General features: G+C 43.6%; 1 protein-coding gene across 2 annotated transcripts; it reads right to left on the bottom strand.

Annotated features, from left to right (window-relative positions):
- Positions 1–9,512: 9,512 nt before the first annotated feature.
- LPL (lipoprotein lipase) lies at positions 9,513–26,316 on the bottom strand. Of its 2 annotated transcripts, none has more exons than XM_080573565.1 (10): positions 26,022–26,316; positions 19,372–19,538; positions 19,040–19,219; positions 18,476–18,587; positions 16,708–16,941; positions 16,277–16,519; positions 15,055–15,175; positions 13,987–14,169; positions 12,700–12,804; positions 9,513–11,692 (listed from the first exon to the last, which is right to left on the bottom strand). In XM_080573565.1, the coding sequence occupies exons 1-10, from the start codon at positions 26,092–26,094 to the stop codon at positions 11,647–11,649; spliced, it is 1,464 nt and encodes a 487-aa protein (XP_080429691.1). In that variant the 5' UTR covers positions 26,095–26,316; the 3' UTR covers positions 9,513–11,646. The 2 variants fall into 2 exon arrangements, with proteins under 2 accessions (XP_080429691.1, XP_080429692.1); XM_080573566.1 differs by having other exon boundaries at positions 19,372–19,535; positions 26,022–26,315.
- Positions 26,317–26,929: the final 613 nt, after the last annotated feature.

Raw genomic sequence — 26,929 nt, 5'->3', positions numbered from 1 at the left:
TTAGCTAAAACAATCCGCTCAGACAAGTTATTTCTAAAGCCAAGTGTCCCAAACAGCCAGGCATCTTCCCTCGGCACCAAACCTTGTGTGCCCCCCTGTACAAGCAGCAGTCACATGCAAATAGCCATCCACCCGCTTCAGCAGGAATTTGTCCGAAAGTAACCTTTCTCCTCTGAGGCAGTGGCATTGTTTAATTCCCTTCTCATGTTAGTCTCATGGTGGGCTGCTTTACCGTGGCTGTCAGGCAGAAGCTATCCAAGTGAAAAGTGAGGCAGGAAAAGGAGCTCAGAGGAGTCAGTATGCAAATACGGATATAATCCTTGTGTAAATACATACATATATAAGTACATGTAGTGATTTTAGAGAGAGATGATGCTGTAGACCGCAGATCTTAAAGAGTTCAAGCCTTGCTTTCCCCTGAAGGCAAAGGAAGTATTAATTTCCATGGTGAAGTTGACTGGCATGGGCTCTTTGTCGTGTATTTGTACATATTCTTCTTTACCCCTCTCTGTTTTCCCCCATGTGCCTCATTCTGGAAAAGCTTCTGCAGAAACTGTATGGTCAGCCTAAAGATGTAAGGGGTCACATTGTGACTCACGAGCCACAAAGGGGAGAGGTCAGAAAAGGGTCTGGAGAGAGCTGTGCCCTTGCACATTCATCTGGAGGGTGGGGGCGGGGGACAAATTATATTTGGGAAGGCAAATAACGTGACAAGGATGCAGTGAGTAACTTCTCACTGCCCACTCATGCCATTTGCATGCCATTTCTTCCTAGTCTATATTGTTTTCAGATTGTTTCCTCTTCTACAGCAACCAGTTCCCCTTTCTGCCTGCTGGTGCTACCTGCTCCATGCCCACCCACACCAGAAGGAGAATGGCACATCCACAGAGGCTGTGGCTCTCTTAGGCTGCATTGGGGTATAGCTCATCAGTGCCACTGCTGAAACGAGCAACAAGCACTGTAGCTCCTTGTAGGGCTCTCAGGCAGCTCTCCGTCCGTCACTTGAGATTCCCCCACTTCTAACTGAGTCTTCTGCTCCTCTTGCCGACTTATCTCCCTACCGAGGGGCCCCTGAAGGAGACAAATGAGTCTCCCAGGAACTGATAACGTGTGAGAGCCATTTTCAACTTGTGGCCAGAAGGAGGCATGAAGCCTACCCACAGCTCTGTGAAAATATTCCTGGCCCAGGGCCTCTTTTCTTCCTGTGAAAAGTGTAAGCATGAGCTATCTTTTAGGGAGAAAGGCTCAAGGGCCTGTCTCTCCAGAAGATGCAGAGGCTCCTGACCCTCTCCATCTGACTGAGCCTTTTACCAGAATAGCAGAGCAGCTCTGCCAGAACTGGAGAAGCAATCCACCAGCTTCTCTGTACACAGCATGAAGAGCTTGTACACTGCTGCTCCATGTTTTCTTTGGCAGAGCTGGCAGGAAAATGAACAGTGTGTGTGCGTGTATGTACCGTATAGTTTTATAGTACATTAAGCATAGAAGTGGTGGACAAGTCTAGCAAAGGAGTCTGGCAATCCATTCTTCTCACATCAGCAGGACCTCAAACATCCACAGGGAGGGTACAGTGCCAGACAGCTGGCCTTCCTGCAAGGGTGCCCTGTACACGCATCCCTCACAGCATACTTGGTAGTGTTGAAAAAGGGCATTCTCACCTCCATCTTTATTCTGAGGCATTTTTCAGTCAAAGATGAAGAACCTCTGAGCCTATGAACACTGCCTGTCACTTGTAATTTGTGAGCACAAAAGAGAGGAAAGGATGAGAGTTCTGAGCTTACTGTTATGTCACCTACACCCGTGAGGAAAAGGGGTCGTTCTCACGCTTCCTGGAGAGAGAAGAGGAAGATCTGGGACCACTGACAATCCAAGACATGCCTGGTAAGGGATGCCGTGGGAAGTTGAGGAGATCAGACAGAGCTGTGCTCTGACTGAGTAAGGAGGACCCAGCTAGCTCGCTGCCACAGTTTCACAGGGGTGGGAGGTTGAGCATGCATGGTATCCCAGCACTGCATGGCAGTGACTAGCTTATCTTCAGCGTTCAGTCTTCAGAGTACTGAGTTACTAGGAAAGTTTTTTTCCCCCTCTCCCTCTCTCCCCCTCACTGGTTTTTAACTTTAACAAATGTGAAAGGTACTGATAAATACTGCAAGTGAGTGATACAGTATTTACTCACACGTGCTCCCCCGGTTTGTGGAATTATTTGTCTCAGCATTGTTAAAGAGCAAGCATCTTTTCACACAGCAATGACTGAAGTCCAAATATTGACCAGTCCTTTGCATCAAATATTGACTCCTCCTTTGCACCAACCCCTGCAGCTTCCAGCTTCTTGGGGTCTTATGCTGGGACCTTTCTGTCCTTCCGAAAGTTTTCTCAGAATTTCTCCCAAATGATCCTTTTTCCTCTTACCAGCTATTTTCCACATGACGTCTGTAACAGTCTGTATGTGCAACATCTTTGTTGCAAAGGCACTTCTTTCCCTTCCTTTCATACAGAGGCAGCTGATGGCAATTTCAGGAGTCCCCACCTTCATGGGATACTTCTCCAAGTCACTGTACAACACCTTTTGTTCCTGGCTTGTCCAAGGTTACCTGGGTTTTTTGCTTAACAGTTTAGTGGGCATTCTTCAGCACTTCTATGAGATGGCATTTTAGCTTTGTAGGCCCTGAAAGTAACTTTTATTTCTCCTCTCAGAGAGGTAGGAGGGACACAGCTATGTTTTGTGTCAGCCTGCTTGTACGAAAGAGCTGTGATCCTGGCTACACCCATTTATAACACTTCACATCTCTGTTCATGGTACCCATGATTTTGAGAAGTTTTTTTGTTTGTTTGTTTTGTTTTGTTTTATAATGGGAGAATATGATGCAGAATCAAATGTTGTCCACTATGAAAATATGTTAATAAAGGCAACAGAAATATCCAACATAAAGTGCCCCATGATGTGTTTTCCTGTAACAGCCCTTAACCAAAAGGTCTGTTTTACTGGTCCTGAATCCAGCCTATCTCTAAGCTTTGCATCCACTAACTCTTTTCTGGCTCAGCTCCTGTCACATTTCAGATCACTTTCCTCAAGTCTGTGTGACACTTCCAAAGTTGCACTCCTTGAAATCTACATCTTAAGTGCTAACAACAGTGATTTAGGTGTTTCCACACATAAAGAAGGTCACTTGCCCACAGATAGGAATACATTTATCAGGTGATAGGAGTTAGGGCTTTTACGATCTCTGCTTTGATGTGAAGGTCCTTCACTGCTTTGATGTAATGACTGAGATTTTGTTAGGCTCAAATGCACCATAGACCAAGCTTGGCCTCTAGGGAGCAGGCTGTTAATTCTCTTCTCCTGCAATCAAACTGTTTTTCATGTAGTTATGGAGCTTCCTCAAACCCCTGTTCCAAATCTTCAAGCATCTCTTCCATAAACAGCTGAATTCCACTCACCATCAGTTTATGTAATATTAGAAAGCCTGGTCTGGCACTGTGCTAGGGGAGACCTGAACTGGCAGTGTAACTCTGCAAACAGCCTTTCCTCCAGCCCACTATAGACTGTGCTATTTAAATCAATGATGAAAATGTTTCTCTAATAGGAAAGGCAAAAGAATGTTGCAGAGACCTTCTTGGAGAAGTAGCTTATCATGGCTTACCTCCTGGCTGGCTGGAAGTAGGTAGTCTAGGTAATCTTGCAAACAGTAACGCACAAATTCACCAGGCTCCTAAGAGGTCAGTACAGGGGGCACAGGGGCTTTGGTGTTGGGGCAGGATGCTGAATTCTTTGAATTTGGTCAAACGAGAAGTGAAAAGCAGAAATGGAGAAAAAGATTCAGCCGCAAGCTAGTGTAAGTTTGGGGAGAGGGTCAAAAAGACTTAGTCATAAGTGCATAAAGTTGCCCTAGCAGGGAAAGGAAATAGGAGACCTCTTCTGTGGTTATGTAATTGGTACTTTCCAGGGCTATTTGGCAACTTGATTGTACTTTGGAAGAAAGTGCTTCTACATAACTGCAGTTATTGTTACTCCTAAGATACCCAAGGAAAAGTCCTGAAGGCAATGGGCCTGTTATATCAACAGTTAACAAGGTGTCACCATGGCGATCCTGCCAGAGAATGGCTGAAAGCAAACAAAACCATGGCCCTTGGCCAGTCACTCAGAAGAGTAACTGAAATGCCTCAGAGAGGGTTACTTAAGTAGGAACGCTGACAAAGTGCCCCAAATAAACTTTGTGTAGAAGGGTCTGGCCCTCATTTGATGCCTCTCCACGCATATTCAAAATGATGCTTTCAAATGCAGAAAAAGACAAAAACAACTTTAAATGCAATTGGTTGCTTAAGCATCCATTAAAAAACATCCAGACACAAAAATACCACTGTTTTTTCACTCCAGATTTAAATCGACACGCATTTATTAGGGGAGTGAAGTTACTGTCAAAAGAATGTTCCTCAGCATTTCCCTGATTTCTCCCCAGGGTTTCTAAATTCACTGATGCTAAAGTAAAAACAAAGAACTACAGCAAGGCACATGAACAAAACTCTATAAAGAAAAGGAGGGGTGGGGGGAGCAAGCATCTTCCAGGTCTTAAATCAGCTATTGTGTGTATTTGCTTAGGGGTGATTTCCTCCATCATTGTTCTGTGCGCCACGTGTGAAGAGAAGACTTCTGCAGAAAGCGGTGTTTCTGTTGCACTGAGCCTGGTCTATGTATCCTGTTTAAGGCCTGGGAAATAAAATCAGAGAGATTAAGATCTATTTTTTACCTTTGTACTGAAAACCCTTCGAAGCAAAGGGCAAAATTTTGCCAAGATAAACAAGAAAATTTGGCTTAATTTTGTGTCTGAGTTATAAATACTTTAAAAAGGGGAAAAAATTAGTCATATATAAATAATAGTTCAATTACATTCAAGAATATGTGGGTGGGTGTTCTGGGTGGAATGATTTGCTAAGGCAGAGCTCTTCTTTACTTTTCCTCTTCCTCTTAATTTATTCCTCTTGCTTAGTAACTAACCAGCTGAATATGTGCTTCTACTTTCCAACCTTTATTTATATCTTGCTCTTTGTTCTGTAATCTGGACAATTTTTTCTGTTATGGATCTTGATACATCATTATCACTTCTCTTTAGGATATGTTTTTATGGACTAAACATTTTTCATAGATATCAACACAGTGTAAAGCACGTAAGTGTATACGTAACCTCAGGTGCACAATTCCATTTTCTTGTCAGGATAAAGTGTATTTAAAATCAAGGGTATGCTTAACAGCTTTACTTTGTTAGTCTTGGCATGGCTGATTTCACTACATTACAGTACTGCACTGCACGATGTGCTGCAACACCAAAGACTCCTTATTCCCTCTTGCCTCTTGTTAGACATTTCTGCTCTTTTATTTTTTTTCTCTGTTGCTTTTATTTTTCTTTTCTTTTCTCTTTTCTTCTATTTCTCTCAAAATTGACACTGACATGGAAGATAATACTCCAAAATTTAGACTTCAGTCAAGCCACCTGGCAGTTGAATCTCCCTGCTACAGATCAGGAAACCACCTGCTCTAGCTATATCTTTTTACAGCTTTGCAGCAGTGAGGAATCTAAAAATCACAGTGGACTAACTTCAGAGAAAGACTCTGGAAGGGGCATACCCTGAGACACGGGGGTAATGTGCCGCACAGAGCAGTGAGCTGGAGTGACATGACAGCATCCCTGAGATGGCTTCTGTTGCTCATGGGAACATCTGGCCTGCCAGCAAGAAGGTCAAGGCAAACATTACGGTTTGCTAGGGATCTTCTAAGTCTCATATTGTCCTATAAAAGCCCCTAGATGTTAAATGGGCTATTACGTACTAGATTTTTCTCTTTTTTTTTTTTCATTTTCTTTTTCAATTGGATGCTTCTTACATCATTGCAATTATACTGTTTTTTTCCATCATCCCATAGATAAGCAAGTCTGTACTGAGTCTGACTTCCCAGAGATACTGGGAATATTTGTGGGAAGTCATCCAGAGCAGAGCATGGCCTGACGCTGTAGGTACTCAGTTTGGCAACTATCATGAGAGGACCAAAGGTGGGAAAGCTTGAGCTGTTACTTCATTTTAAAACTGGTGTGTCATGCCAGGCATTAGACAAGCACTCAAGAGCCCACAGTGTCAGGAAAAAAAAAAAAAAAAAAAAAAAAAAAAACAGACTTTTTCCAGCCTCTGAGGGTTTGGATTTGTCCTCACACTGTGAGCACGGAGTCTGCCTTTTCATCAGAAGCCCAAACCTTGTAGTTCTCTCCTCACATCCAGTGACAGCCATGGAAGAGGGTTTAATCCTAGTAATTAAGGGAGCCTTGTGGCAGCAGTCCCTCAGGCTGCAGGAGGAAACCCCCAAAAGCTCCCAAATGCAACATGCTATGGGAAGGAAGCAAGAGCCACACCAAAGCCTGAGGACCTGCCAGTAGTGACAAGGAAACCTTTCTTTTGAAGACTTTTTTTTTTTTTAATGCTTCCTTTGAAAAAAGTTGTGGTTATTCTTAGCATTTTTTCAACCTGTTCTAGCACGGAAATCTGTTCTTACTGCTCCTAATTTCCATGTAGCGCTTCTGCATATGAAGAAGGCTGGCACAGGCAGTACTCTCTGTTAGGGAGTGTCCTTGTTTCACTATTTAGAAGATTCCAGGTTTAAAGCTAATTGCGGGTAAAAAAAGCCTTTGGTAGGTGGAGCAATGTGAGACATGTCCTCACTTCCTGGCGCTTTTGAGGACAGACACATGGCCAGCCAGGCTGTCTCACTACTCTCCAAGTGCTTCGACGTGGTGGGGTGATGAAGAGTAACAGAGACTCTCCAGAGTCATTGGTGAGAACCAAGTCTAACGATATCAGGCTACTTCCCACGGGAAGGCCCTACAATGAAGAACGTGGTGTTTATCTGACATGAATGGCTGGGAGATTACATCACTGGACATACACAGCACCCACATGCTCGCACCTGCTACACCCAAAGTGCGGCCCTGTTTAGCATCTGCTTTTCTGATGTGGATGCATTGTTCTGGTGGAGCTAGCTTCAAATGATTTGGGGAAGCATCCTGAGCATTGCTGAGCAGAGATAGCACCACACACGGATGTAAAGGCATTGTTGAGTCAAGCCCTACGTGGGATGTTCTGCCAAATGGTTCCCTTCCCTTCCTCTTCTCATTTCCTTGTTCTCCTTCAGTCACTGGAGAATGCTAATCCCTTTATTTGTGTAAAGTGTAAACTGGTGACTTTCCAGAGCCACTATAAATGACATCTGGCTAGAAGACTTTTCTAGAAAGGATCAGCAAGAGAAGCAGGCAATTTATTTCCTGAAAGATGACTTGGTGGCAGTTCTATTGGTCCCCTTGGACGTGTGGATTACAACCTTGCTGTGTTTAGACTGACAGAGTATGGATTGCCCTGCATTGCCTGCTGCCTTACAGTTAACAAAAAGGAAAATACTGTAGCCTCTTTAATTCTTCCCTTTTATTGAAAATTTGTTTTCGGTGTCTGTTTCTAACCCGCTCTAGAAGCAACACATTTGCAATGTTTTGCTCATCCAAAGCAGCAAGCTTCTGACATTTTGTTCACAACACAGAAAAAAACAGACACACAACCATCTGAAGAGAGAAAAGCATTTTCCATAGTTAGTCACTACAGTTTGTGATGGGAAAAAAAAAAAAAAAAGATTACATGTAGATCTATAAAGCAGTTGGATTTATATACGTCTTCATGACTTCAAGGCTCATGGAAATCCTGGACCAACCACCCACTTTATAGATGTGGAAAGAGGAATAGTTTTCTCACTGCTCAATCAGTTGAGTGTTCTTTCATCTTTTATAGAGGAACTCTTCTTGGACTTGATAGGATAAGCTGTTATTCAGGAAGCCTTCACCCCCTGTAATCTATTTTTTAAAGTGTGTGCCCCCTGATGTGAAACCTGGTGTGAAGTTTCAGACATCTCTGAATAAGGAGGTGCCTCAGCAGGGGAGACACAGCAGCTATCTACCAAGCTGTTAATTGAGTATGGAGACACCTACAGACAGCGCAATCATTTCTGGGTTCCAAAAACTCATCAAAACGAAATATGCAGGAGTAAAATATAGGCAGCAAGTACTTGAGTCAGGGCTTCCTTGCCTTGCAGGTGCATTGGCTGAAATCCTTTTGTTCAGTCTTTCCAGCCAAGAACAACTCTTTGTGCCTGTTCGAAGCATTTACAGGTGAGATGCATTGGGTAGCCACGGGGATCCTATCCTTCCCCCATTACCCCCTCCAGAGGCCACACTGGCTGCCACAGGCGGGAATTACGCCAAGGATCATCACCTTTCCTGATGCCGCTGGGCACTGCAGAGCAAAATGCAGGAGTTAAGGGGCCAGAGATGACTGCAGGCTTCCAGGGGGGTCCTGGGTTCTTGTACCTCCACCAAAAGCTATTTCCCTGCTTTACCTCTTAACCTGTTTAGTGTAGTGAGGTTCTTGTGGCTTTAAAACAATAATGTAACGTCATTACTGCAAATGATGCAGTACGTTCTATACATATAAAAATAAGCAGGATGCTTTCAGATGTGGTCATAGGCCTTGTCTTATGAGAGTCCTTCCCATCCCTCAACCCAGCCTCTGACACATGGAAAGCAGCAGTGTCCTTAAAGCACCTGCTGCTGGCATTTCTGTTCATTCCCTTACTGCAGTTTGGATTCCTCCCCACCTCTTCCCTCTCTCATTCACTTCCCGAGGGTATTTCTGATCACCCACTTCTTTCATCCCTCTTCCTCCCTTTGTCCTCTGTATTTGTGCCCCATCCTTTTTCCATGTCATACTTTCTCTCTGACTGCACCAGGAGGAGCAAAGCTCTGCTCCTGCCATAGAGCCATCCTAAACCAAGTCAGAGCTGCTCTAAATACTGTCCCTCACACACGTTGCTACAACTTAATTCTAGTGCTCCTCTTCAAACAGCCTTGGTACGGCCTTGCTGTGAATCACAGGGCAAGTCTGGCTGCTGGAGCCCACACAGGTCAAATGCCTGAGCTCAGCTGCGCACGAGTATGGGCCAAAGTGATTTTTCACTGTTACTCCCTTTAGAAAGTGGTGGTAAGGGTTAGGGATCAGTGTTTGCCTCCTGTAACCAAGTGGTCAGAAGTATAATTTGCAGAGAAAGTTTCTATTTTGGTAGAGGAAAGTGCACAAGCACAGTTCTGCTGGGAGGAAAATACAAAGAAAAAAAAAAAGGAAAGGAGACTTTCAAAGGATGGGCTGTTGTAAAAGGGCATGAAACTTAGAAACCACGAACAGCAGACTAGCTGCTTCACTTTTCACTTGTGATCGAGATACTCGCAGGCACATAGAGATTTAGTATCTGGATTTGTGATTTTCACATTTCCCAAAACATCATAAAATGAAAAAAAAAATTACAACTTGCATTTAAAATAATAAAAAAATCTTACCCCATCTTCTCATCTCAGAATCCAAGTAAAAGGCTGTGGACTTCACATAAGACATATACAGCAGATTGTTTCATCAAAATGAAACTAGTGACTTTGGCATCAGTTTGAGAGTTTTATTAAAACCATAGGTTTCCATTCTGTACAAAACTGAGGAGTTTTTTTTTTTAAAAAAAAAAACTTATTAACCACACTGGAAATAATGCAGTGTAAGTGGTTTGTTGATAAAAATCTCTCTGTAAAGCTATATACAGGATTAATACCACACAACTGTATAAATGTAAAGACTCTCAGCAACTTTAGCAATATATACAAACTACCTTTAAACACATAAATATGGTATTTACAGCTAATAAATAACATTCAAAGCTAAATCATGTGTCCCCACGTAAAAGAACCCTCACTATTTTGTATCCAAGTTCCGTATGTGTTTGAGTTAGATATTGGATTAAAAGCACACCTGTTTACACACATTTTATTTCCAGAGAACTTTAACTCTAAAGAGAAGATTGCAATAAAATGTGAAGTCTATAGGGAATATAGAATCGTATTTATTTTTAGAGGTCTCATATGCTGTGGCTCAATACTCAGCCCCACCCTCAATGACTCATCCTATCTGTAGTAAGGAAACCAAATGTAAGCAATTTTGGAGTTATTAATATTCCAACATATTGCACTGTTCAAGACTTTTATCCCCATATATACTAGCAGCGATGGCTAGAAAAAAAAAACAACTGTGCACATAAATGTATTTATGTTGGTTTTGCTTCAAAGATAGGATGGTCTTGGAGAATCACCACCTCCACACTTTGTCTTGCACATGTGGGAAAAGACTATGAAAACCAGCATCAATACATCAACATTACACTTCTCCAAATGTCTACCTTCAAACCCTTCTACCTCCCCGGTATTTTGTTTATCCTCTAGAAAGCTAAATGAAGGCTATTGAATTTTCCCAAGCACTAGAAAAATTACACATTACTTCAAGAAAGGGAAAGCAGAAAGCCTTCAATATATCTGTTTTTGGCAACTCACAGCACGTCTAATTCAAGTGTTTCTCAGACCATTCATTTTTGTGCATCAAAAAATCAGGCTCTTTTTAAATGTCACAGATCTTGCTCCCTGCTGAATTCCACCTCAAGGCGGAAAACCAAGCAACTCCTAGTATCTGGCATCACATCACAGCCAAGCAACAAATGAAGGCTGGTCACTGGAAGTCACAATTCCAGTACAGGGAAGCAGGGGTATGCTGGTCACCTGTGGATTTAGTTGCACTGCAAACCAGATATAGCTGTCACACAGCTGCATGAATGGCATTTAGTGTCAAACAGCACTGAAACTCTTAGTTTTAGCATCAGGGATGCAAGCAAGTGGTTAAAAAAAAGTCCATTCCCTGCAGTTTCTGGTAGCTCAACTCCATTGCCGTTCCTTACTCAGCACAGTGTTGGAGGTTTGATGGCTCCATTTTCAGGGGAATGAAAGCACAAATGAAAAGCTGAATGTCTGCATAGGACACTGGTATTGCTGTCTTCTCCTACAACTGCTATTTATTACAGGTTACGCTGCATAGAAGTATATAGTTTAACAGACCATAAGTACTGCTAAGCAGCACTGGCATTTACCCCCAGTAAAGCACATTCATAACCACAAACTAAAAAATTCATCCCCATATTGAGTCAGTCCCTGACATCTTTTGGATACAGCTTTACACACAGCAAAAGTATTTTTTCACATGAGAAGCCTACCTATTTGCTAAACACACACCTGAAGACAATGAACTCTAGCCACTGAACTGTCTGAAAATTCAGATAGCCAAGCAAGGAGGAAATAAAAGTCCAGTTCCAGAAGACTCCAGAAAGAAACCAGGTACAGGTCTCTGCTTCTTTTCAATAAATACTACAAAACTGCTATAGAGGAACTGATGTCAAGAAACTTTGTCACAAGGCACCATGATTAAGCAAAAATCACTTATTCCTTCCTAACACTCAAGCCTTTGGCAATTTGTTGCGGGGATTTCTTTGTTTTAAACAACTATTCGATAATGTATCTTTATGGTTAGTATTTTGTATGCTGAGACTTCCTTACAAGAAGCCTCCTAAGTAGCTAGGAATAGCAGGCAAAAAGGCCAGTGGCGGATAAATATTTCTATATATTTGGTTCTGAACATCCAGTTCATTGGGATGAACAGACTCTCCTCCTCCCCAGTGTGGAAAAAAAATCTTAATTCTTGTCACTTTTAAGCAGATTCCTGTGCAGAATTTTCTTTAGAGGCTTTCTTGGCTCTGTGGGAAGAAAAAAAACAATACAGACAAGGTGAAGAGAAAGACATAAGACACTTGTTCAATTTTTGTCTTGTTTTGAGACTTAAGATCCAAAAACAATACTCAACAGGAAAATAAGTTATGTGGTTGGGCCGTTCCTGGCCGCCACTGAATTTTACAGGTGTGTCAGACAAACACACATGCACACACACACACAGAGCTCCCAAGGCCTCGCCAGGTCATTGCCCTGGAGTGAAGGTCAGCACATGTGCCTTTTTATGCAGAAAAAAAGATCTAAGTCTACAAGTATCCCCATGAGACCTTTCACTGATAGCAACTGCACTAAAATAAATATAACCGCTTCTCCAGCTCAAACTTTAGTGGATAAAGTCCAAGTAAAATTGTCCTCACATTTAAAGTTTACTCTGGGTCAGAAAAGTTACTAATCAGGAAAAAAATATGCATTAAACACGCAGATGTAATCTTGCTATAAATTTGAGGTGCGAATCTCAGGAAGTCACTAATCCAGAGGAAAGTAGTGTGCCAGTGAGAGTACCTCCATGTGCCTGCCCTGTTTCTGTCTATACCAGCCTCCAGACCCACGTCTAGCCTAAGGAAGGGCTCGGGACTGACTCAGCATGGGTGCTTGGATGTCCTTGCATTAAGGGTGAACATAGAACTCCTTCAGACAGAAGAAAGCTTTCCTCTGTGTTAGTGCCCTCTAAAACCAGAGGGTTTGTTAGTAAACCCTCTTTAACAGTAAGATTTATACTTCACCACCACCACAGTGTGAGAGGGACTTGCACTTGCTTTGCAGGTGTGGTAACAACCACATGAGGAGATGGTTAGCAGAGAACCAAGTCTGGGGCTTTTAAGCTACCAAAGCTCCTACAAGCAAACCTCAAATTAGACTGAGTTGCGATGTTTCTGCATTGTTTAGAATATTAGTGCAGAATCAATCAAATCTCGAAGTTTTATGAAACCCATTCATGTTTCCACAACCTTAAGACAATGGTGCTTGCTCTTACCCTCCCCTTTTCCTGTTGACAGGCTGCTCCAGGCATTTCACAAATATTGCTGCCTCTTCTCCTTTACCAAGACGTGAGGTGCCATCTCGAGAACAGAACACCACCCTGTGAAATAGATGTTGGACATTTAGATGACTGAGCCAGACATCTTCTTTTAACTGCAGGAACAGGATGCTGGGAAGCAGTGTTCACACTGCCATGTGGGGCACTACTGCTTTACCAGCCTGGGAAAATCACTGGCAGAAAATTATTTTAAAAAATATAAAGAAAAAATTCCGTAAGAAAAGAATCACCGTGTAAGAAAAACTGGTAAATGCAGGATGTATGGACCTCAAACTTTTGTTAGCCCTTTGCATAAAACCTTGTTGTGGCTGAGAGAGCAGAGGCTCTACCTCGAAGTCTCTTGGTTCTTTATTTACACTAGTCGTGTGACTTTTCCTTTAGGTTAATGATCTTGGAAGAAAGCCTTGCTCCCTTGAATATTTGCAAACAGAGTAGGTTGCCAATTCCAGCAAACCTGAGTGGTTGCTTTTCTACTTATCAGTACTTTCCCAACCCCTATATTTGTTCAGCTCTGATAACTGTTTTTTTGATAAAGTGACTGCCTTGTTTATTTAAAGGAGGAACATACTATTCACAACACTGTACACAGGACATGCACATTCTCTGTTCCAGACCCATTTTCTGCTAACAGATCTCACGTCTAATGAATCTAAATACTTCAAAAGATTCAGGGGAAAGCAGTACTGCTCAGATTAACTGCTGTTTTAGCATTCATGTATTAGCAACATCTGCAGCATTCATGTGTTTCATTTCCCACCCACCATTAAGATACGTCCTACTCTTCAGAAAATCCAGCTTAACGAAGCAATCATTTCCAGTGTGAATGCATTTTTTGGAAATGTTTCTGAAAAGTTTACTTTTAAGCAGGCTCTTTGCATGAAAACCTGTGCATGTGTCCAGCAAGAGAAAGGAGAAATTGCAAATACAATCAGAGCTTCTCGTTGAGATCCTCTCTTGCATATTATAACCAACCTGAGGCAAATGAGACAGTGGGATGCAAATGAATTCTGTGGGAGTGAAATTACAGATTGCAGATCCCAGTGGAGGCAAACAGCTGAATATGGCTGAAATAAATGCAGGTTTGGTGCTACTGGAGCCCTGACTATCAGTGTTGCACTCATTTACAACTGCTTTCCATGTTTTGTCCCGCCCCGTGAGATACCATGATTAGAGTAACACTGGCAATTAAAACTAAGATACTTTATGACAATGAAAACAAGTTACTTTTTCTGAGTTTCGCCTGACTTCACTCTGACTCTCTGGATGTTGAATGTAAAAGGAGTCCACCAGTCTGACCAGCTGAAGAAGCTGTCTTTTTCCCACTGCAGCTTTAGCATAAGCAGGTCACCAATGTCCACTTCTGTGTAAATCAGGAAAGAGAAGGTCTTGTTTGAGGAGACTTCAGGCCTGTGGGGAGTCAGGAAAGAAAAAAAAAAAGCTGTTGGGAAGGTCTTAAGAGCCAAAAAGACTAATCAGTAGTCCTAAGTGAACTCTGGAAAGATTAGAAGGATAGGGGCTTTCTAACCTAAAGGATAGAAAACTAGAGAAAGAAGGGGAAACAGTGTCAAGATTTTATGTACTTCAAAGAGGGAGAAAGCAAACTGTCCTCCATAGATCTGATGGATGGAACAAGGAGTGAAAAAAATAAAATAATAATAATAATAAAAGCCTTCTGTAGCAAGCTAGTAAAAAGCCTGGGACAGATGGGTGTCTTCTCCATTGCTGGTGGCTCTCAGGGAGGTGTTAGACAAGCACCAGCCAGGAACAGTTTGCATACAGCGTTTCCTTGGAGTAGGAAACACACCTTGGTGCCTTCCAGCCTCATTCCCTTCCAGCCCATGTTCAGGGTGTGTAAGAAGAGATTTATGCTCCTTTCCAGAGCTTTGGAAACATGTCTCCCTCAGCTTCTATGCAGAGGCCTTCAGCCCAATCTGGCAGTTTACGCCAGGTCACATTCAGGTTTGCCATGTTCAGCTGGAACATGGCAAAAAGGGGTTTTGGGGAGTAATGATGACACATTCACAACACAAAAATTCTTCTTAGACGGGGCCATAGGTCAGACTATTTCTATGTTTCAGATCTAATATAAAGAATGTCTCCTATAGATCTTAGATCATTAGCTTTAGCAATGGATGAATGATGCATTCTCTTGATCAAGGACAAGAACTAATTCTGGGACCCTGTAACAGATTTCTGTAGCTGGAATTAGAACCCCAAGTTTTTCAGATCGGCTCTTTAACAGATTTATGCTAGACTCAACAGTGCATTTCAATTCTTTCTGTAGCTACTCACAATGTGAAAGCAATGTTCTCACTCTCATCTAAAGTGCCATACAGAGAGATCAGGAATGGCTGGTTTGTCTTGGTCATATTTGCCTTTCCAAAGAAATGGATCTTGACCTGGTAATGGAAGACTAGAAGAACACAAAAGAAAAGGCCATTATTAAAAACCTCTCAAGCTCCAAAGAGACTGCTGACGACAAACGCTCAAAAAAAAACCCTGCACAAATCCTAGGTTGGAATACAAGAGCATCACTAAATACAGGAGCTATGTGGGTATCCAGGGAACTATTTTTGTGAGGAGGTAACAATTAGGATGCAAGGGTATCACAACCTTAAAAAAAAAAAGCTTTTCAGTCCTTTCTGCCAACATAATAACCACAGAATCTGTAGTATTGCCTTCAAATCTGTTTTAAGAGTGCAAGACTTGCAGCCCTTGACATGAAACAAGAATTGTGCCTTCCTCATAGAGGACTGTTTATTTCAGTCCCCTAACACCAGAGATTAAGTGCCAAATGCCAACAAAACACTGTTCTTGCATCTGTTCTAACACTGCAGGAACGTGCCCTCTGATTGCTAGTCCAACACACAATGCACACAGCAATCAATATATCATGTGGCACAGTCAAAACTAGGGAGGAAAAAAAAAATTAAATCCAACTTTGCAGTTATTTTCTTAGCTGAAAGCCATCCAGTTCTTTCTGGCATTGTCCTTTTCAGACCTACCGCTGTGGCAGTGGAAATCAAGAACTGCTGTGAGATTTTAACATGGGATGCAGTGCTCCTCTGGCAAAAGCAGTATGAAAGGCACAAATCTGATGGCTGCACAACTTTAAGCAAGTTACTCATCAGGCTGAGCTCTGCTGATTATTTTCCCAGCAGCAGGAAAAATTCAACTATTTGAAAAAAAAAAATTAAAAAATCTGAAGATTCAGTTGTTCCAAGTGCAGTCATTGTCTGGGCTGCAGAATAAATCCTCTTTTCATTTTGTCCCTTAGGAGTTTATTTCAAAACACCCTCTTTTTTGTATTCTACTCACCACCCCTTTAATAAAATGGCATTGATGCTCTGACCCTGCACTTCAGCTTGTGGGCAACCCAAACGCATGCAGCCTTGCCTACAGGCTCACTGTAGGCACCAAAATAGCAACATTGTCATCTGCAGCATGAGCCCACCCCGATGCACAGCTGAGCAAAACTACCAGCCTTGCTCACCAGTAAGCCAGCAAAACCTACCTTTGTAGGGCATCTGAGCACGGGTCTTCAGGTACATTTTGGTGTTTCTCTTTGTTCTCACTCTGTTGACCTTGTAACCCAAGTTGTTGCAGCGGTTCTTGCGGCAGCTGAGGCAGAGCCCCTTCTCAAAGGCCTCCTTCGTGTTGCAGCGGTAGGCCATGCTGGGCTTTTCTTCGTAGAGGAGGGAGTCGATGAAGAGGTGGATGGATCGTTCGTGAGAGCATTTCACCAGCTGATCCACATCTTCAAAGAAAAATATATATGAAATATGTATACACACATACAAAATGGTGTAAAATCCACTAAGCCATGGCTGGGTTTTTGAGGGACAATATTAAAAGAACCTAAAGGACAAATTCCTGTATCCAGATCTCTGCTTTGGATGATGATCTTCCTTTGGATACAACACTTTGTTTTCAGAGCATCCTCACCTGCAAAGCCTTTTTCAGCAATCAGGCGTAGAGCTTCTCCCAAGTTGCAGCCCGGCTGGAAGCCTCCCCCGTTAGGGTAAATATCGATGTGTCCTACGGGCTTCTGAATGCCGATGCTGCGATCCGGAGAGCCGCGGGTGTAGGTGTGTAGGACATCCACGAAGTCAGCGTCATCCGGGGAGAGGCGTGTGAGGGCATCAGCATACTCAAAGGTGGGACCAGCAGGATCCAGCCCTTTATGGTGCAAACCACAAAGAATAACTGAGATGGTTGTCTGCCGAAACACTGACAGCGATGCAAGTGCCAAGCTCTGGTGCCACACTGGGCTGGAGTATTGCCTATGGCATCACTACAGACATTAAAGTGGGATCATTTAAGTAACATTCATGTATGCAGGAGAATCAAATACACTACTTTGACGTGCTGACACTATCTGACAAATAAGGTGTATGTAAATGTATGTAAAGAAGCACAGATAACTTCCCCACAGCTGTAGTGTTTCCAGTGGATGGGAGAAACAAGTTGTAAATATTTTCTCAATGTTTCCCCTCTTGTCAAGGAACAGAAGAATTGTAAAATTTCTATTTGAAGTGTTTGAAGTGTGGAAAATGTCTTGCTGCTAACTCTTTACTAGGGAAACAAGTGGAAAACATAAATAAGAGCATTGCAGCCTGCATGCCTAAGGGGAGAGGGGTTATTACAGTAAACTGTCAAGCTGCAGCAACATTGACACCACAAACAGCCAGAACCATTCTGCCAGTGAGCAGGAACTCCTGTTCATAAGGCATGCACAAACAGCTCCAGGAGGAAGGGAGCCAGGCTACAGGTTGAATGAGGCTCCCAGGCTCTCTCAGCACCGAAGATGCCACAGATGAGTGATTTTCTTAGCCTTGTTTGCTGATGTTGGCATTTCCTTTGTCATTGAGATCAGTGCTGGGGCAAAGCAGAGCTCAGCTGTCCAGGTGCTGGGCTGTAAACCAGACCAAATGGCCGTGCTACAGTGCACCACCTTATCCAGCACACTCTTCAACCTCCCAAAAAATATCACCCTAAGCAGACACCTAAGTATGCATAGGTACAGGGCAAACAAATGTGTATTTCTTTCCTCTTCCCATAACTGTTTAGTTTTACTTTTTTACTTTTACTTTACTTTACTTTTTGTTTAGTATTACTTTCAGCCTAGAAAATTACTGGAGCCTGTTATGATTTAATTTTTAGTAACCCACAGTGGATTTCTTCAGATTACTTGTCCAATCTCCCCTTGAACCTGTACAGACTTCTTGCATCCAAAGCATACCATGGCAAAGAGCTCTCTCTGCAGGTACTACACCCATGGCAGGAGGATCCACATCCCACTCCTCTTGGAAATGCTCCCAGCAGCTGCAAGGGATGTCCACCCAGATGGAGACAACTCCCTGCAGCTGTTGTGCTGCAAGAGACACAGAGACCTTCCCCAGGCCATAGATTTGGCCATTTACAATCCCATTCCCCCAAACCAATCTCTTCATGGCTGATAAATCCCTGCCTATTTACTCATCTCTTGTGCAGAAAAATACTGAGGCTTCTCACTCACCACCTTGATTGATCTTTTCTGAACCTTTTCCAGTTCTACTATATAAATACCAGAACCACTGATTTAATGTAGAATGAACACAGCCTAAATACAGCCAACAAGCAACAATTATTCTGGTGATTCTCCAGAGGACAGTAATATTTCAGTATGGAGGAGACAGAACTCTCCACTCTCTACAACTACAGGTTTCCTTACCAGTAATTCTGTTCACCTTCTTCTTGGTCAGGCTCCCAGCAATCCCAGCAGCGTGAGCACCCAGACTGTACCCCAGCAAGTGGACATTGTTGAGAGGGTAGTTGAACTGCTCCTGGAGAAGAGAGCTTCATTTAAAATCTGACATTAAGTGGGACGACATCAGATGACACAGGGGAAGTTATTTTATAAAAAGCAGAATTTCTGCTTGAGCCATGAGTAACAGCAAAAAAATAAATAAATAAATATAATCAGTATAACCTTGCTCCATACAAGCTTGCTTGAGTTAACTTGAGTTTTTTGCTTAACGCAAAAACCAAAGTAGAGGGAAATAAAGAATTAGGGACAAAACACACTCCTGTGTACCATAGATTTTCAGCCATCTTCTGCCCCAGTTTCTGGATCCCCTAAATAAATTCCAAAGGCAAGGCAGACTTCCAACCATTTGCGCCAAAGTGCGACTGCTATATAATATATAGGAACCTGTCTTTCATATCTATCTTTCACAGAACCTTCAGAAATACTCTGTGGACACAGGAGATTAAATATGTGAGAAATGTGACTTACCTCCATCCAGTCAATAAATGTAGCGACATCCTTTCCCACCAGCTTAGTGTACGCAGCAGACACTGGGTAGTGCTGCTGAGCTCGAACTAGCCAGTCCACCACGATGACGTTTGAATCAGGTTCCCTCTTGTACAGAGCATCCACCAGCTTTGGGACCCAACTTTCATACATGCCTGTCACCTGTTTTGTTGTGGTTTAAAAACAAACAAAACAAACAAACAAAGAGATCAAAGATCTTAATATCATCTGTGGCACAGATCCATGAGCCGAAGCATCTAGCACTATCCACAAGGAGCGCAACCAAAGGGGACATGCCACCCTTCTCATCTTACCGTCCATCCATGGATGACCACAAAGGTTTTACTGGTGTGGTTGAAGTTGCACTGTGCCAGGCTGTCCACCTGCCCGGGAACCAGGTAGCAGACATCCTCATCGGGCTCTGCAGGCGTCCGTAAGGAAAACTTGCTCTCGATTCCCTCAAAATTCATCTCAGCTTCTGCTATACAAGATCACAGAAAACAAAGCTGCCTTTTAGAAGTATTAGAGCAAACAGTTCAGAAGTCACTGGTTATGATGTTGGAGAGAGGTCAAGAACAGTCAAGAAATGGAGAACACTTTTCATTTCCCCCAGTGAGCATGTGGGAGGGAAACCAAAGGTTCATGAAAACTGCTCCCTGTCCATGATACTGCTGAAACAGTGAGAATCTGACCAGCTGTCAGGCAGGTATGAGACACTTTTAGGAGTCATGGTGCATGCAGGAAAGCGGCAAATTCCTATCATAGTACTACATATTTTGGAGGTGCATCTTCCACTTCATCACAAACACGTTACTTGTTTATCAAGGCTCTTCTTAGGATACAGTAACCACAGCCCATTAAAAATATGAGCCATAAAGTCCAAGTTTTATAAGAATGTGGGTATTTTACTTTTTACCAGCAGAGAAAAGCAGTAGGTGAGAATATCAGATACCCACTAAGGAAACCAAGCCAGCAAAGTAGCAGCCTGCATTTTGAAGACAGTATTTTTTTCCACATCATCTAATAAACAACATTTGAGGAAAAAAAAGAAGTCTTCCTCTGCCTGAAGTTATTTTGAAGCTATTTGAAGGAAGAAAAATAAATAGATAAATCATGTACTGGTAGTCAGACAGCATGTGATGGCCCGGAAGGATCACATCTCAGAACTCCCTCCAGCTTCTAGGTTCAAAACATAAGTTTTCTTTTTGTTCCTGTCAAAGCAGAGAAGCTACTTTAATCTTCAAGTCCACTTCTTTTGTCTAGGAGGAAGCTTGCCTCATCCTCCTAGGTCTGATTCAACACGTAAACACCTCTATATCCAAAAGATCCTGTAATTAACCATGGACATAAACGCCAATGCTTTCCTGAAACCAGGTCGTATTTTGTCAACTTGCTTTTAGCAAATATTGACTGCCTGTTTTCCAAGTGCAGCTGAACTCAGGCCAACTCCATCCTGCTCAGCGCTGTGTTTCCTGGCATCGCGAGCACCAAGCTTTCACAGACTCCTACACACGCATTAATGAATAGCTCCAAGCCACCACAGGGAACGCACAGGGCTGCGGTCAGGTCCTCATGCTAGGCACAACAGCTTTCCAGCACCCTTCTTTTCCCCTTTGCATGAGTCTTCTATACCTGGCATATATATGTCTCCACAAAGTTGTGCTGCATTATACAGAGGCAAGAATCATTCACTGTTTCTAAAACTTATTTTTCTGGTCTCCCCATTCAAGCCGCATCCTTAGCTGTATTTGACCTTGGTTGCACTTGCCTGGCTAGCTAATCCAGGCTAATTATACTGCGAGCCCCCTTCCTGCCCCCTTCCCCGTCAAGAACAGGTGTTTTTCCTGTGCATCCTTCCCCAAACAAGCAGAAGGATTCACATAACACTGAATATAGAACTTTACCTACTGAAAATGAACAAAATCTACCAAACTAACCACATGCAAGTTTTCTCAGAAGTTTCCCCCCTCTAGTATTTTTTGCACATTCAAAACTTAATTTTCTCACAACCAAGGGAGTGCAAAACCCCTCTCTGAAACAAACCTTTAATCTTATTCTTTTTATTTTTTAGCCAGAAAAAGAAGATACCCAAAGTCTGATTGGTTAAATATCAACTATAACTTCTCATTCAGCAGTGAATCAGTAAAACTTGGAAAGAACCAAGAACAGTTTTCAAGTCTAAGGCACACAGTGCAAAGACTTTCAATTATGTGTATTCTTGTTCCACACAGGAAGGCGAACAAGAATAGTCCACCTGCTCACTAGTTAATAGTGCTTCCTTTCATATTTAGAAATCATTTCCCTTCTGAATCAAACCTATCTGATAATCAACCAAAATGTAAATTAAATTGAAATCCTGCCTTCTGGTGTGTTCTGAATTACAAACACATGCTAGAATTTGCACTTACTGTGACTCTTTTGGAAACAAGCTTTTCAGAAACCAAATTTGCAGTCCCACGTGTAACTCACTCATGAAGAGAGTTTAGAGTACAGGGGCATCTGCCACTGGAGAGGTGGAAAAAGCTTGACAAATATTAGTGTTTCAGCCTCAAAATCTTTGGGTGGTATTTAGGGTATAAGGGCTGTGTCACCCCCAGGAAAGCACCGGCTGCAAAGCCCATGGGTTAGGGAAATAGCTTAATGAGCAGAGTGGCCTTCTGCTATGTTGTGTGAGGAATTAGAGAGTCAGAAATTATCATTAGCATCCTTCATGCTCAAAAAAAAAAAAAGCATCTTGGTGTCTAATGTCCACACATGTTCATTTCCCAGGAGCAAGACACCCTCTGCGTGAGGGAAATGTGTGTGGTGGCATTTGTTGCTGACTGCTTAATGACATGCTAATCAGAAGCTATCCTCAAGAGCTGCCTGAGTTTGGCTTTGCAAATGCTGTCTGGGTCACAGCACAAGATCAATTTGTACCTCGTGTTGTGCTCCACACATGTTGCAGCACCACCTACTCTCCCACCTTCTGCATATTAAATTTCAGGAAAAAATACAGGGGTATATAACAGCATACATACAAACTCATTTCACATACTGATCTCAATACATACCATGTTTTAGAACTGCAGCTACCGAGCAGCTTGCTTCAGAAAGCAAGTATTTGCCACTTTGACTTTTGTATGTCAAAGTATCTTGGTCTCATTAAAAAAAAAAAAAAGGTGACTGAGAACTAAACCTTGTCATACATAGACTTTTGTCACGGACCTTTTCCTCATAGATGTAAAGTAAGAAGTCTCCTTGAATCATGTCCGATCTGAGCTGGTCAGACTTTGTGACAGTGGGTTTCATTCCTATAGCCTGACACGATGCCAGAGAAATGCAAAGAAGGTCAATGCACACACACTACCAGTTAGCTAATGATGTGTTTCAACTCGGGTTAGTCAAACCAGGGCAAACCCAGAAATGGGGAGCCTTCAGCATGTTTCTGGAAGGTGGATAGGAATTTAACTGAAGTTGCCATAAGCTTTACATAACGTAGATGGATAGAAATCAGATAAAGAAGTTTATGTGCACCCTGAGACATTGAAATAGTTTTTGGGATAAGACTGCAATTCTATTTCTAAACAAGGCCTTGAAGAAAAACAGACCTGAAGGTTTAAATTTGTAGACAAAACAAATCCATGCTTCTGCTAAAAAAAAATCACACTTTCCCAGGCTTAGTAAAGCAGAGGTATAAAGGCACGTTCTCTGTGTTGCAAGAACTTCCAGGTGCACCATGGCAAATATAAGTCCCCATTACAAAATAAAGCTGCATAGGTCACCTCACTAAACTGTAAGCACACAGCAGTGCCCAGAAAGGGATATTTACCTATTTAGAGAACTGGAAAAGGGAGCAGAATTAAGCCATCAATTTCAGACTGGAGCTGTCTCTTCTCACAGCCTACAGGCTGCACTGCCAAACTCCATTTTATCATGCTCCACAAAATTTCTGCCGCCTTTCTGAAACTTTCACTAACATAGTCTCAGTTTTCATCTTCTAAAAAAGCTGTCGTGTACATCACGGTAGAGGGAATATCCTAGAACTTGGACAAGGTGCAGAAAAGTATCTAGTAACTAGGAAAAGTCAGTAATTTCATTTTCCTGTTTAAACCTCGTTACACTGACTTTGACTTGCAGTTTGTGAAATTCCATTCAGTCCATTACTGCTAACAATTTTGAAAGCATCGCACTGACTTTAAGCATTCTGACTCAATATAAATGCACGGTTACACACTAATCAAGAGAATTCATCCTCAAATTTCCTCCGTGAGAAGCCTACAGCAACCTGTCAACTGTTTTGGATGAAGGAAAGTACCATTGGTAAGCTGGGTTGAAAATGTGAGTTTGAAGATATATCAGCATCTGGAATGTGAATCATAAAATAAACTGCCAGCATCAGATGCAGGATGCAAAATATGGTAACAATACACGTGCAAGAATCAGTGCATCTGAACTACATTTTGAACAGGAATCTTTGGTAAACAACAATTTCCTGGTGTTATGTACACAGAAGTGGGACTACTAGCTGGGTGCAAAGATCACTAGAAGGGGTACTGCCAGCCTGAGTAAACTTAAGTCCACGCACACATACAGAGGCAAACATCTGCACACAACAAACATTTACACAACCTGCTGGAGTTAACTGGAACTCATCCTCCACCTGATAACCAGCATCGGGATAGGGCATCCATCAGTCACACCGAGTCCCTAAAAGCGCTCTGAAGCACACTGATGGTCAGCTGTGCTACATCATCAAGTATGATTGTTTAATTGCAGCTACACTATAAACTGAAAGCAGACTACTGCATGTTGCAATCTGACAAAGCCTACCCCGTAAGTCAGGTTACTGTTTAACTTTGCTGTGAAAGAAATTCCATCTCCCATTCTGCAAGTTTCCTCATGGCAGAGCCCTGAGGTTAAGTCCTCCCTCACTTCTCAATGGAAAGAGTGACACCTCTGAAGCCCATCTTGGCCAGAGAGCAGATGCTGAGCATGGCCCTGGCCTGCTCAAGCCCTGCAGCTGGCGGGGTGAGGGCACACTGAGGCTCCCACACTGTGCACACGGGTGCTCACCCCTCTCCGAGGCGCTCCCTGTCAAAGAGGTGCTTACTCAGCTGCAGCTGGCAGGCCTGTAACTCAATCCAGCAGCAGAGATCTTGCCATCCATTAGTCCCTCTGCAACATCTGCAATTAGCCCAAGACAATAAAATGCAATCACCGCCAAGCTTTACAGTAATACAGAGGAAAAGGTGCATAAGAAAGCCACACCATGCAAGTGCTTCCTGCACAGAAGAGGTCCCAGCAGACTTTCTTAGGAGTGCCAGTGCCCATGCTATTCTACAGCACACTTGTGATGTCCAGCAGCCTCCTCCCCAGAAAGGCATTGTTTCTGGAAAGGCCATACCACAGCTGCCCTGGCAGGTCTGTCCAAACACAGCCACAGCAAACACCAGCAGGTCACATCACACAGTGGTGTAAATCTGGTGTAACCCCTGACTCTGGATTTACACTGGTAAAAATAGAGATCAGCATGCATTCCTAGTAGTGTATTATCTTTTCCTGGAACACCAATGTTATCTCCACCTACAATATCTTTTTCTATGTTGTTTATTAAATACTCTGGATTCCTGGAGGGATGGATCATGTATTTTCCATGGCTCCAAAACATCTTTTTACTGTGGTGTGGAAGAAATAGTGCAAGGCTCAAGACTTGGATAATTTTAGGATGATCACACAACCTGTTTACATATAACCTGTTCCTATGGAGAAATAATGCAATCAGTAAGTCTAAGGCAAATCAATTCCTAGAGGGATGAAAGCTCTCTCTGGGAAGATAGTTATTTTACTGTATGAAATTTGGGTACTGTGATGGAAACTGCTTTTGATTGCCTCTGATGGCACAAGATTGGATTCAAAATGAGAATACATTCCTCTGGCTATGCTCTAGCACCCCATGCTCTTAGTTTCGAATACTTCCCTCCAGCTTCCTTACACACAAAGGAAATAACAAACGCATCTGCAGTGGAAGAAAAAAAAAAAAGATGTAGCATTATACATTTTAGCTTCACCTAGCAGCTGTAGGAGATTCATCTACATTTTCTTCTAAGGATATAGACTTTTAAACAATACGCTAAACTCTCACACAATGTCTGAAAAGTAATGCCATGACAGGGCACCACTAAAAAGTTTAAAGAGTAGTGGTCTATTAAAACCAGTCTCTTTGCTTGTCAAAGCTGCGATCATGTTGTGGCTTAAACAGGAGCACTAGGGAACATCGAGTAGTCAACACACACACGTGTCCTACTTTCCCTACCCTGGAGAGTGCCCACGCACAAATGTAAGTACAATAGGTGTGGTGTAAGTACAATTGTATGTGTATATATAGACACTGTGGGGGTACACTCCTCTGTTAATATTTTTCCTAACAGATTCTGTTACATTAACTGCAGCCCAAATGCATTATTATGACAGTGATGAAATTCCGCCTTGCCTTGGACGAAAGGGACCAAGAACCACATCCAGCTGGGATGCGGGACTCCCACGGGACAGGTGAATGCCCTCAGAAAAGAGGGTCCTCGTCCTGCACGGAGCTGAGGACCCTACCATGATGCTACGGCAGTGCCAACCTGCCTCCAGAAAGGGACTCTTAAGAGACACCTTGCTCCTGGGGGGAAAAAACCCAAGCACATCCCAAGCCTCCGCAGGGCATGCCACCCCTGAGCTGAGACCCTGCCTGAGCTCCGAGCAAGGGAACCGTGCCCGGATCTGTCCTGGCAGGACGCAGGTCCTCCAGCAGCCCTCTCCAGCCCCCATTTCCCCCCGTGCAGCAGCAGTGCCCCCCGCAGCCCCCTCCCCACCGCAGCGGGCATGCCCCGGGGCTCTCCCAGCCCGCCCCGTCCACGCTCCGGGCTCGGTCTAAGGCTCTCCCGCCCCGTGCCCCGCCCAGAGCCCCCTCCCCATGTCGGGACCGGTCGGGACTTACCGGGGTCATCGCCGACAGCGGCGGCCCATGGCAGGCAGAGGCAGAGCGCGGCCAGCAGCGCCTTCCTCCCCATCTCCCCTCCTCTCTGCGTGCGCGCTGCCGCGGCGGAAAAGTTTCTTTCGGCGAGGGAGCAAAACAAAAACAACCGGACGAATAGGAAAAAGAGTTAAGTTTTGCTTTTTTTTTTTTTTTAAAAAAAAAGGGGGGGGAAGAAAGAAAAAAAGCTAAAAGCACGAAGTGTTGATGGGTCACTTGGGGAGAAGCCCGCCGCAGGCACAGCTGCCCCCCTCTGCCGGCGCCGCTCCCTCCCGGCCCCTTATGTCCCCGCCAATATGCAAATATGCAAATGAGGCCCCACGCCCATTGGCGCACGCCGCGGGGCGGGGCCGATGCTGCCGGCCGGGGACGGGCGGCGGGGGGGGGGTGCAGAGCCGCTCCCGCGGGGCCCCGCGACCCCCGCTGCCCCGGTACGGCCCGGTACGGCACGGCATGGCACGGTACAGCTCGGTACAGCACGGCACGGCACGGCACGGCCCCCCCGCCCCAGCTCCGTCCCCTCCCCGAGGTCCCGCTCCGCTGTGCCGGCACGCCGGGATGCCCTCGGTTTTCCCTGCCTCCCCCGTCCCTGCTCCCCGTTCCAAAGGGGATGAGGTCTTCCTTCTTACCCGTGCTCCTGCACCGAGAGCCGACTCAACTGCTAATTGTGTTTTCGGTTCGGTGCCTGCAAGGCACCTTTCGCAGTTCCCTTGAAAGACCTCTGCCAAAACCTTGTTTTGCCAGCGCTCAAGGGGATGCAAGCTTGGAGCGTAAATTAATTTGCTGGAGATTGCACCCGTACTCTGGAGAAATGCAAAGTTGCCTTTTCGAGCTTTTCAAGTCTCTCTGCCCTTCTCTCAGCAATGGGGTTT

This window comes from Anser brachyrhynchus (genome assembly GCF_964034855.1).
Source record: "Anser brachyrhynchus genome assembly, chromosome: Z".
NCBI lineage: Eukaryota > Metazoa > Chordata > Aves > Anseriformes > Anatidae > Anser > Anser brachyrhynchus.
Note: the sequence above shows the minus strand (reverse complement) of the source record. Positions and strands in the feature narration are given on the sequence as shown.

Bases quoted from the DNA above. Each gene is read 5' to 3' on its own strand.
- LPL (XM_080573565.1), bottom strand. From the start codon at position 26,094: ATGGGGAGGAAGGCGCTGCTGGCCGCGCTCTGCCTCTGCCTGCCATGG. The intron at 16,942-18,475 runs GTAAGGAAACCT...TGCACCATAAAG, and splicing joins GAAGGTGAACAGAATTACTG to GGCTGGATCCTGCTGGTCCC. The intron at 11,693-12,699 runs GTAAGAGCAAGC...TTCTTCCCACAG, and splicing joins GTCAACAGGAAAAGGGGAGG to AGCCAAGAAAGCCTCTAAAG.